At 44.1% G+C, this 12,837-nt stretch overlaps 1 protein-coding gene across 3 annotated transcripts in view; it reads left to right on the top strand.

Annotated features, from left to right (window-relative positions):
• myh11b (myosin, heavy chain 11b, smooth muscle) overlaps window positions 1-12,837 on the top strand; it is a 194,896-nt gene that overhangs the window by 59,634 nt on the left and 122,425 nt on the right. For all 3 annotated transcript variants that reach the window (XM_086000802.1, XM_086000801.1, XM_086000803.1), the window contains exon 4: window positions 5,772-5,799. In XM_086000802.1, coding sequence (XP_085856928.1) covers window positions 5,772-5,799 — 28 coding nt within the window. The remainder of the gene's footprint in view (window positions 1-5,771; window positions 5,800-12,837) is intronic.

The following is a 12,837-nucleotide window of genomic DNA, read 5'->3' as shown; positions in this document are numbered from 1 at the left end:
GATCTGGAAAAATCTGCGCCCTTACCTAAGGGCTCGTGGGACGCACACACTTCCACTCCTGGACCTCACCAAACTTGAAGTGTGCAGGGCCCATGTATCCCAGGGGCGCAGGTAGTTTGCAGCGTCCCTGGGATCACGTGCGCCATGGGGAGCCAATCACAGAAGGGAATCTCCTTTCATACAGTTGACAGGAAGACCTGTCAAATATATGAATGGAGATCAATGAAAAAACATAGTGAAACTTTAAATAAATTTTTAAAAACACATTTTTGAAATGACTTGATTACATTTTTTGAAAAAAATAATTAAAGTATTTTACGGGGCTAAAAATAAACTTACCTTTTTAAAAAAAAAAAAAAGTATTTTTAAATGATAAATCAGTGTGAGAATTAAAAAAATTAAAAAATAAAAACTTTTTTCTACTCCTTATCCTGATAAAAGCAGGCCTTACTCCTGCTTTTACCAGGCGTAAGAATTGTAAGGGTTTTCTGCGGGCGGAGGGTCTCCAAAAAGCGGAACTATCTGCCCGCAGAGGCCCTTCTCCAGGGCAGCTGGAGGATCTGTCAAGGCCATTCTTGAGAGATCGGAAATGCCGGTTTCCAGCGCATGCGTTGTGCATGCCTGAAACCGACATTTCCGATGTCCCTATGGGTGGGTACACAGCGCGTACACACCCGTAGGGATCGGAGTATCTGGCCCATTGGGCTCAATTTTAACTCAGCCGCCAGGCGGGCTTTGAGGCGTGTGGGGGGTTAAAAGCGCAAAACCTGGGTGGCCCTCCTCCTGTCCTCGCTCGCGCTCTCCTGTTGTGAGCGCTCTCTTCCTGCAATGAGGGAGCCAAGTGGAGGTTGAGGGTGCATGGATATGAGTGTCAAGTGGAATGTGGAGGAAGAGATTGCTAAAGCTGAGTGCTGGTGAGGAAAAGCAATGGGGATCAGATTGAGGGTGATGGAAACTTCATACAGTACTTTCTTTTCCAGTGCGATGAAGGTCATGGAATCTTTTTCTGCACTGCATCCAGGTGCGCCGTGTGAGCCCCAAGGAGTTGACTTCCCCTGCCACCTGTAGTCACACAGCCTTGGTCTGACTGGGAGGCCTCTTCCTCCCTGAAGAAGGGAACAGGACCTCCCTGTGGGCCCTAGCACCATCCAGTAATGCCTGGAGTGAAGCCTCATCAAATTTGGGGGCAGCTTTTGCCCTCCCGCTAGCCGTTGCTCCTGCAGGCTCCTGTGCCATCTCAATGGTGAAGTTTGGAAGCCTACAGAAGAAGCACGGCTTGCTGTGGACCTTAAAAGCAGCAGCAATGCTGATGTCATATTCTGCGACTTTCTGACTGGAAATACTCAATTGCCAAGGCTTCCCACACGTTGGAAATCAATTGGCCAATTGAGTGAAAATTGCATCAATCTCATAACCCATTTAGATTCTTGTGGGAAACACCAAATTCAGGGAACCCGACAATTCCCCACACCGGAGTTAAAATCGAGCCCATTGTCTCTGAGCTTCAACTGTTCATTATTGTTTCTCTTTCTGGTGGTGAATAGAATCTTAACTAAACATGTGCCCGCTCAACTGACCAGCGACACTCGGGAAATTCATTCGTGCCAGCGGAGCAGCGATTATGTCATCTTATCCTCGCAGAAATAAACAAAGTGCAAATCAGGCGGCCAGTCACCGACACAACTTTTAAGGACATTCACTGAGCCTCAATGTTTGTTACTTCTGCTGCTGGACAAAGGGTGGGGAATCAAACACCTGACACCAGCCTGTCTTTGCTACGAGTATTTTGATAAAGCACCGGTAGTATTAACACCACTTCTGATGACCAGAATAATCCAGTGCATTGTTGGGTGATCTGAGAAAAGCGTGAAACTTTATCTAACTGATGCACAATATTTCTCAGTGAAAATCAGCAAGTGGGATGAAGAAGAAAAATATGTAAATTCCTTCATCTTAAACAAAAAACACTGTTCGTGTGTAAAGTTAATGAGGGATTCCAGGAACTGTGCGAAGAAAGCTATTTGTGAGGGAGTCCCTCTTTAACCCAGGGGAGCTGAGGCCGATGTTTTTTTTAATCATAATGAGGAAGAGTGATTATAACTGTTTATATGATGTATCGTGAGAGATGCATTTGGAAAAGTAAACCTTCTGAAAATCAGGAATTAAGAATAGGTTTTGAACTTTAAGACCGATAACCGAGTTAAAAAGCAGAGAACACTGGTTAAAGAATTGAGTTCATAAAAAAGCTGGACATCTCGCCAACATAAAATATTCAAGACGTAAATACATTGCTGCAATTCTGTAAAATCCAATGCGATTTTTACACCTTGCAACAGTACAATAAGTAGCCCAGTAAATAAATCACCTCGGGGGTTTGCAAATCCTAAAAAACATACATGAAGATACAACCCATACACCAGATTTTTAGTGATTTCCCCACAATTGCCCATGAAGAATTATAGTAAAAGCTGACCTTGGGGCTGCAGAAGCGGGCTATTAATAACCAAGACTGAAATGTTCCGCCCGTTTTGGGTGACTGGCGCAGATCAATTTCACTCCTGTTAAATCCAGATTACATAAGAACATAAGAAATAGGAGCAGGAGTAGGCCAATCGGCCCCTCGAGCCTGCTCCGTCATTTAATAAGATCATGGCTGATCTGATCCTAACCGCCAATCTACTATCAAAGAACCATCTCCTGAATCTAACAGAATTAGACACACGAAATAGGAGCAGGATCAGGCTACACGGCCCCTGGGCCTGCTCCGCTACCCACAGGGCCATGTCCGATCCGAACCTAGACTCACGTCCAAATTCCTGCCCGCTCCCCGTAACCCTTAATTCCCTTTACTTCTAGGAAACTGTCTATTTCTGTTTTAAATTTATGTAATTATGTAGCTTCTACAGCTTTTTGGGGCAGCATATTCCATGGACCTACCACCCTCTGAGTGAAGTAGTTCCTCCTCACCTCAGTTTTGAAAGAGCAGCCCCTTATTCTAAGACTATGCCCCCTAGTTCTAGTTTCACCCATCATCGGGAACATCCTCCCCACATCCACCCGATCCAACCCCTTCACAATCTTATATGTTTCAATAAGATCGCCTCTCATTCTTCTGAACTCCAATGAGTAGAGTCCCAATCTACTCAACCTCTCCTCATATGTCCATCCCCTCATCCCCGGGATTAACCGAGTGAACCTTCTTTGTACTGACTCGAGAGCAAGTATGTCTTTTCTTAAGTATGGACACCAAAACTGTATGCAGTATTCCAGGTGCGGTCTCACCAATACCTTGTACAACTGAAGCAATACCTCCCTATTTTTATATTCTATCCCCCTATCCCCCTAGCAATGAAAGCCAACATTCCATTGGCCTTCTTAATCATTTGCTGCACCTGCATACTAACCTTTTGAGTTTCGTGCACCAGGACCCCCAGATCCCTTTGTACTTCAGTACTTTCCAGTTTCTTGCCATTAAGATAATAACTTGCTCTACGATTTTTCCTGCCAAAGTGCATAACCTCACACTTTCCAGTATTGTATTCCATCTGCCAAATCTCTGCCCACTTACTTAGCCTGTCTATGTCCCCTTGCAGGTTTTTTATGTCCTCCTCACTCACTACTTTCCCCCCCATCTTAGTATCATCTGCAAACTTTGATATGTTACACTCGGCCCCCTCCTCCAAATCGTTAATATAGATTGTAAAGAGTTGGGGACCCAGCACTGACCCCTGCGGAACACCACTAGTTACTGATTGCCAGTCTGAGAATGAACCATTTATCCCAACTCTCTGCCTTCTGTTAGATAGCCAATCCTCTATCCATGTTTAAATAATTTATCGCACATTTTTAAAAGTGTTTTCAATGACACTAACATGCTCTGCTAAAACAAAGCAAATTCATCTATGTTCCTCTTCACCTGCCACAAATCATGAAATCTGATCCTGTGTTGTGTAGCATTCTACTGTGAAACACCGGCATATGCAGTAGTAACCTCTGGTTAATTTGGCCATCAGACCTAGACAACTAATCATATGTGAGTTTAGAACTGAAAGCTCCCTTTGGGAATTTCCAGCTGGAGCAGGATTCGCTAGTTAAAGTGCTTCGTTAAACACAATCTAAAGTATTCATATTTAGCTGTTGGAGATTCAAGTTGTTAGATAGACAAATTATAAATTGCAATCTGTTCAGCAACATCTTTCCATCTTCATAAAACTGTCAATGTAGTTGTACTAATAATATGGGCAGTATTTTTTTCTTTGTCAACTTTAGTCACCTCCTCTCTTCCTCTGAAGGCTAAAGGGGGTGAAATTCGGTTACTCCCCGTTTGGGGGTGGTAACTGAATTATCGCTGGAGATTTCACGTCTGGCACGGAAGTACTGCCCCGGCCGCTAAATTGGGCTTACCGACCAGGCGAGTAAGCAGAGCGCTATCTCGGGTGCTCCACTTCCTCTTGGGACGGTGCCGGGGGCGCAAAGCGTGGTAGTGCCGGAGCACTACGCAGTCGCTCCGCGTAGCGCTGATGCGTTTCAGCGGCCCACCCATTCCGTTAAAGGGGAGGGACGCTGCGAGCTCTGCAGGGCCTCCAATGGCCCACACTAGCCCACCAGGGTGGCGTGGTGCCGTGGCTGCAGTCCGGCACCGAGACATGGTGCTGGGCTGTGCGATTGCGGCCACTGACCACGCCAAGGGCCGCCACAAAGGGCCGACCTGGAGGTCAGCCAAAAAAAATAAATGCTGGCGCGGGTCGTGGCCACACATCCCTGTAATTAGTGCCCCGCAAGCGGAGGTCGGCCCGGCTCACGACCCGTGAGGCTGGCGCTGACTCCACCCGCGGCAGCCTTGTGGAGCGCAGCCGTAGTTCTGCCGCGGGGCGCTAAGGGGTCGCAGCACATGCTGATGACGTCCTCGCCGGCGTCGCAGTGGCCAAACGCGCTACTGGCGGGGGCGCGGCGCTATCGGCTAGCGCCCCACCGAATTTCTCGGGAGGCGGTTCCCCACCCGGGTGATAAACCCTTTGCGCCTCGTTGGCGCCCCCTGGAGATGCCAACAGTAGGCGCAAAGGAGCCGAATTTCGTGGCCTTTGACTCTTAGCTGGGGTACAGTTCCTTGGATGCCAATCACCCACTGGCAACTCAGCCAAGGAGCCATCATTCACATGTGAGCCTTGACAATAAGTGTCGACAGGTTATTCAACCATAGATATGTCGGCCAAGTCGAATCCTGTCCTCACCTGATACACACACACACACACACACACACACACACACACACACACACACACACACACATTCATGGCGAATTTTTTTGTTCTTGGAATGTGAGTGACGTTGGCAAGGCCACGTTTATAGCCCATCTCTAGTCGCTCTAAGGCCTTAAACGCAATCAGGATGGTGCGGTTGGTCATGTCAACTGTTTGATCAAAAATAATAGACATGAGGAAAAAACAAGATACAAAAGTGTTATAAGTAGTTATAATAATAAATTCAGTCAAATTTGAAGAGCTTCATGTGGTGAGACTCCCCTGTTAAGAAATGTAAATAAATTCCTGAAAGTTTAAAAAAAAATTAAACTTCTGTCATTTACAAAACTAAGTGCATCAAAGAGTGATTATTCATTAAGCTTTTCATAAAGCTTCCCAGGTGCATTCCAGGTTCATTGGCAAATTTAACAATAATCCCTTGTATTAGAATACAAATGGCACCTATCAGATGGAAAATTAATCCACTTTCAAAATTTAATTTTATTAACTCCTGTTACATTTTCTTAACAGATCGTGAAGACCAGTCAATTTTGTGCACGTGAGTAATACGTTTCACTTTTAACTAATTGTAATTTTGCTGTTTTTTTAAACATGTTTAGATTAGATTGGATTTGATCCCTGAAATCTTGTTTTTTTTCCCCAACACCTAGAGGTTAAGAAAGTGGTAAAAGTGATGGTGGGGGGAGGGGATTGGCAGAAATTTTACAAAGTTCATTGAACATGGGGTTGATACCAAAGAACTGAAAGGTAAATAATGCAAATATAATATTTTAAAAGGTGTAAAATCAATAACTCCAACCAGAGTGGGTTTATGAAAGGCAGATTGTGCCGAATGAATCTGTTGTAATCCTTTGGGGACATGAAAGTCCAGTGAATAAGGGACAAGTGGTATTATTGTATCTTGACTTCCAAATTTTGGTAAGATCCCACACAGTTTTCAAGGTGAAGTTTTAAACGTGATTATTAATTGGCTAAGTAATGGGAGAAACAGTTGAAATTATAAGATCACTGAATCATCCTAAACTAACAACTGCTGATATTGAACCTGGGACCAGAGACACTGCTGATATTCATTCATTCCCTTCACATTCATTCATTCACTCTTTCAAGCCACTTCACAGGTGATGCCATCACCACTGTCAGTTTAAATAAAGCACAATCTTTATAAAAAAAAAAAAAAAAAAATTGAAAAGCATTCAAGTTAATCATCATCAGTTGTTGCAATTTTTGAGTGTTAAAGGGATCCAGATAGCAAGATCCCACTTCTAAAAGACTGGCCAAATTGTTTCAAATTGAGCTAGAAAATTAGATTATTCTGCATTGAGCCCTAAGGAAACTCAATTTTGGATCAGTTTGAAACATATTTGAAATTTTATGTTCAATCCCTAATAGTCTATTTAGTAAAGTAATTCAAATGGTTTTAAATGCATTTTCTCTTTAAAATCTGAGGAAGGATGTTCTTGCCATGGAGGGAGTGCAGCGAAGATTCACCAGACTGATACCTGGGATGGCAGGAATGATTATGAGGAGAGATTGGGTCGATTGGGCTTATGTTCGCTAGAGTTTAGAGGAATGAGAGGGGATCTCATTGAAACTTATAAAATTCTAACAGGACTAGAGAGACTAGATGCAGGAAGGATGTTCCCGATGGCGGGGAGTCCAGAACCAGGGGTCACAGTCTAAGGATAAGGGGTAAGCCATTTAGGACTGAGATGAGGAGGAATTTCTTCACCCAGAGAGTGGTGAACCTGTGGAATTCTCTACCACAAAAGGCAGTTGAGGCCAATTCATTAAATATATTCAAGAAGGAGTTGGATATATTTCTTAAGGCTAAAGGGATCAAGGGATATGGGGAGAAAGCAGGGACAGGGTACTGAATTTGGATGATCAGCCATGATCTCATTAAATGGCAGAGCAGGCTCGAGGGGCTGAATGGCCTACTCCTGCTCCTATCTTCTATGTTTCTATGTAAAATGTTAATGAATTACATTATCTCAGTCTTGTGCATCACCGATTTTAATCGCTCCACCATTGGCGGCCGTGCTGCCAGCTGCCTAGGCCCTAAGCTCTGGAATTCCCTCCCTAAACCCCTCTGCCTCTCTATCTCTCTGTTCTCCTTTAAGTTGCTCCTTAAACCCTACTTCTTTGACCAAGCTTTTGGTCACCTGCCCTAATTTCTCCTCCTGTGGCTTGGTGTCACATTTTGTTCGATAACGCTCTTCTGAAGTGCTTTGGGATATTTTAGTATGTTAAAAATGCTGTATAAATGCAAGTTGTTAATTTAAATTCTAATTTGAATAATTTCTGTGAAAAGGATTTGAGGCAAGTTTCTATATATTTAAGAAAAGATTAAAATTTAATTTTAAATAGTGCTTCACCATATGTGAAATATTGAGGCAGATTTTGCGGTGGGTATGGTGGCGTACTCTGAGAGTTGAAATTGACCGCAAGTTCGGGATTTCCACATGCGCTTGTGCTTAATCCTGAACTTGCAATCTGTCAAGTTGCAACTTGACAGATCATCCGCCCAGATGGGGAAATGATTACTGGTGGCACAGAGTTGGGTTATTTGCCCACCAACTGCCCAGCAATTATGGACGAAAATGTTACGGTTAGTGAAAGCAGGAGCCTGTTTCACTGCGAAGGAGCCACGTTAATGGTGAAAATAATTGAAGTGTTTGCATCTGGCCAGGGTGTTTCAGCAAAAGCTAAGATGCTTTAAGGAGTGTATCTTTTTTAATTTATCAATTTTTTTTTCATTTTAGACAGGCTGTAATATATTTTGATATCTTGATTAAATACAATTTACTGTAACACAGTTTAATTAATGAAAAGAAAAAATCTCATATCAATTTGCATCTGTGAGAGAGCAAGTCATTTTGGAACTAATGGCCCAGAAATTCGGGTCGGAGGCTTACCGCGGGTGCAAGCCTCCGACCTGCACTTACCTAGCGTGCCGGCCGTTGTGCTGTGGGATTCCGATCCTGGGCCTGCTCCAACTGCCGGTGTACAGTGCTTGCGTATCCCAGGGGCGCAGTTAGTTCGAAGCGTCCCCTGGAATCACGTGGGCCATGGAGAGCCAATGGTAGCAGGGAATCTCTATTCATAGATTTGACAGGAAGACCTGTCAAATCTATGAATACAATTCAGCCCCAAAACATCACTAAAACTTCAAATAAATTTTTAAAAAATCACATTTTTAAAATAACTATAAATTACATAAAATAACTATTTTAAACAATAATTAAAAATTTTGAAAAAATTAATTACAGTTTCTAACGGGGCTAAAAATAAACTTTACCTTTCTTTAAAGTATTTAAAAATAATAAACCTGTGGGAAAAAATGTTTTAATTTAACTTAATTCACCACTTACCTTGTTAAAAGCAGGCCTTGCGACTGCTTTTTACAAGCGTAGCTCCTGGAGACTTGCCCTCCCGGAGAAACCTGTATTAAAAAAAAACGGAAGTTCCAGGCATACGTGCTGCCTCTCCGGCGCACGCGTTCGACCTGTGAACCCCTTCCTTTAAGGGAACGGAAGTTCCGGTTTCCCGCGCATGCGCGCAGTGCATGCACGAAATTGCCACTTTTGTTGGGCCTACGCGTGAGTACCCAGCGCGTACTCACCCGTGGGGACCCGAAGTTCTGGCCATTTATTCTCCTAGACCTTCTGAATTATTCTGAAAATGCAGATAATTCTGTAAAAATATAACATTGGGTGAAATACAATATAATTGAAGTAAGAACTTTACCAGTACTGGAGGTAGACACTTTCCCTTCGGTGTACTGATTGGAGCACCAGACACATGTGATCCCAGGTACGCTTACGCACACGCTGCGCCCCTGCGATCTGTGGGCCATTGCGCTGTACTCGAGTACGCAGCGTCAGAGAGCAAGTTCGCTAAGGAGGGTCCCCATCAGCTAAGTTCGTATTCTATTTGGATGCCGGTGACGTACTCCGTAGGTACGCCGCCAGCCGCAAAATTTGCCCTATTATTAGGTATTCTAAAATCGTGGCTATCGATGTGAAATTCTAGTCTACAGTAACTTGTCTGTGAGCTATTTAGTAATACAGCAACATAAACAATGTGAAGAAGAAAACGTGTAAAGTTGTCAAACAGCTAGAACACTTCTGTTGGCTATTTCATTCCCACACTGAGCACAAAATGCCCCAGGATAGGAAAGGACCTTGGTTTACATTTGCTTCTCGGTGAACAGATGAGATATGGCCTTTGAGTTTACAGTTGGCTGCTGGTTCAATGCAGGCCAACATAAACAGGGTTTGCCAAAGCAAACAGGAATGTAAATTACTGTAAAAGGACATTGTTCTCGATCACTCTTTCTTTAATCAGTTTTAAGATGCTCAGTGGCTAAGTGCACTGCCTAATATGGAGCAAAGCCATAAATACCAGAAAGGCCCCAGCTTCAGTCACTGGTCTCTGCTGAGCTAGTTCTCAGCCTGGGTGTCAGTCGGAGCACTACAATTGGCCTCAGCTTTCCGAGGTTGAAAAAATAGACAGGGTTCCAGCTTGTGTTCATTATCCAGTGACTCCTGTTACAAAATACATGTCAGTGACATTGGGTGAGAGCAAAGTCTGGCTTAGCTGTGATGCATCCCATGATCAAATAGCTTGCCAAACCTTACTGCTTAGGCCTTCATGTGCAGAGTGGCTGGATGAGGTACCAAAGCATAGCATAGGAGAGGAGAAAAACAATACTACTGGTTTCATTAAAGATACCAATGTTTTACAACTGTGACTAAGTAGTTCAGCTTTCAATACTTTAAGGACAACCTATGAGTCTAAATCGCAGTCAATGTTAAGTGGCCAATAATGTTGGGAGTGTAGTAAAGTGCTCACATATTGCCCATTTCCCAAGCACTACAAGATTCCCATGGGAAGATTTTTTGGGCTGTGCTCTAATGTGCTCAGTTTAAGAATCACAGAATCATAGAATAGTACAGCACCAAAGGAGGTCTTTAGGCCCATCGAGTCTAATCTGGCTCTTTCGAAGAGCAATCCAGTTAGTCCCACTCCCCTGCTCTTTCCCCATGTCCCTGCATTTTTTTTCTCCTTCAATTATTTGACCAATTCCCTTTTGAAGGCTACTATTGAATCTGTTTCCAGCACCCTATCAGGGCATTCCAAATCTGAACCACTCGTTGTGTAAACAGTTTTTCCTCATGTTGCCTCTGGTTCTTCAGCCATTGGAAACAGTTTCTCTTTATTTACTCTATCTAAATCCTTCATGATTTTAAACACCTCTATCAAAACTCCTCTTAGCCTTCTCTGCTCCAAGGAGAAGAACCCCAGCTTCTCCAGTCTATCCACTTAACTGTATTCCCTCATCCCTGGAACCATTCTAGTAAATCTCATCTGTACCCTCTCCAAAGCCTTCACATCCTTCCTAAAATGTGGTGGCCAGAATTGGACACAGTACTCCAGATGGAGCCGAACTAAAGCCAAAAAGCGAGCAGATTAGACACTGAAGAGTGAAATGTCCCCTATTGCCATACAAATCTATCACTTGTTTAACATGTTCAAATGAAGCAGGTGTTGCTGGGCAGACTACAGTGGGAATGTTGGAGTGTTCATTTAATGGTGAGCTGCAGCAAATTTTCTTTCCACATTCTAGATTTTTGCACACTATGGAGACTGAATTCAATGTGCCAATAGCACTGAACTTGACAGAGACTAGCAAAAGCAGGAAAGGGCTGCCCATAATGTCAGGTGGCATGCAGAGTCCTGCCTATCCACTATACATTGGGTCTATCAATACCTGATAATGACAGTAGGAGTGTACCTGAGGTTCAGCAGGGAAGCAGTAACAGAGCTGTGCCATCTACTTTCAGAAGACCTCCAGGCAACATGTAACATCCATAAAGCATTGTCAGCAGCTGCCAAAATCAAGGCGGCTCTCAATTTTTGTGTTGTAGGGTCCATCCAGGCTAGCCTGGGGACATCTGTAGTGCTAGCCTGTTTGATGTCCACAGGTGTACCATTATTCAGCAGGACCCAACGACTTCATCATCTTCACCCCCAACAAACAGCAGAAACATGAGCATGCAACACAATTCTATATAATTTCTCATTTTTCCAGAGTCCACAGGGTCACCAGTGGCTCCTCTGCTGCTGATTGGGTTCCTGTGCATAATGCTGTGTCCAATATAACCCAAATGGGATTTTATTCTCTCAATACAAAGCAAAATACTGTGAATGCTGGAAATCTGAAATAAAAACAGAAAATGCTGAAAATACTCAGCAGGTCAGGCAGCATCTGTGGAGAGAGAAACAGAGTTAATGTTTCATCGACCTGAAATCATGGGGATTGATTTTTGCTAGTGGGGGCGCATTGGAGGCGGGACTGCTGCTTGATGGGTTTTAGTTCCGCCACCATTGACTTGTGGCCAACCCACGCTATTTTCCCTTGATTGACCTTGTTAAGGAGCAGGCCAATTAAGGGGAAGCCGGTTACAGAGAACGTCAGCGTATGACGTTTCATCTGTCAAATATTTGACCGGTGAATTGTCATCGTTTGACAGCTCTGTGAAGCTGTCAGTGACGTTCTCTGTTGTTTGATGAGTCCTTGTATTCAAGACTCATCAAACCTATCTGCTGAGCAGAAATCAGATGGTTGTTGTATCGGAGACTGCAGCAGCCATTCTGTCATCTCTGCCGGTGAGATGCGAGACTCTCCGGTTCCCCAACGGTTGAAGCCTGCAGGAAGAAACAAAGGTAAGTAAACATTTTCTATCACTTTTCACTCACCTCACACACTTACCTCTCCACACTTGCACCCATCACTCACCTCCACAGCGCCCTTTTGGACCCCCCGACCCCCGCAGACCCACTGCTCGCCTCGGTGACCCTGGCGGGGTTTCCCGATTGTCGGGAAGCCCGCACCTCTGCTGGAAAAATGGGGATAATCCTCTTAACTGCCTGTTAACAGGTTGTTTACAGGCAGTTAAGTGGCTGTAATCCCCTTCCCGCCTCCAGGAGACGGGATCCAGCGTGGGTCGGGTACCCGCCTCCTGGGAAGATAGCACGGAGGCGGGTTGGGGGCGGGATGGATACCTGCCCCCCAGATTCTGCCATTTTCCCGGCAGTCCCGCCTCCCCAGGGCTGGCAAAATCGCCCCCATTAATTCTGTTTCTCTCGCCACAGATGCTGCCTGACCTGAGTATTTCCAGCATTTTCTGTTTTTAATTTATTCACTCAAGGCGGGGGAGGGGTTGTAAAAGCGATCTGATCCGGTGCAGGGAGATCTAGATAAATTGGAAAGCTAAGTTAAGAAATGGCAAATGAAATTCAATGCCAACAAATGCAAAGTGATGAGACTAAGGAAGAAGTATAAATGTTGGTATTAATTAAATGTTGCTAGTTTACAGGATGCAGCACAGGAAAAGGAGGGGGGTAATGGTGGACAGATGTTCTAAACCATCTGCACAATGTGAAAGAAAGAAATAGGGCAAATAGGAGCTTGGGTTGTAAAGCATATGGAATAAAACACAACTCATATACATGATATTGAGCCTGTACAGGGCATTGGTTCATCCCCATCTGGAGTACTGTGTGCAGT

Source organism: Somniosus microcephalus, chromosome 11, assembly GCF_052327205.1.
Source record: "Somniosus microcephalus isolate GS21.2 chromosome 11, FLI_Smic_1.0, whole genome shotgun sequence".
In the NCBI taxonomy this organism is placed as follows: Eukaryota; Metazoa; Chordata; class Chondrichthyes; order Squaliformes; family Somniosidae; genus Somniosus; species Somniosus microcephalus.
The sequence above is the reverse complement of the archived record's forward strand: the minus strand, read 5'-3'. Positions and strand labels throughout refer to the sequence as shown.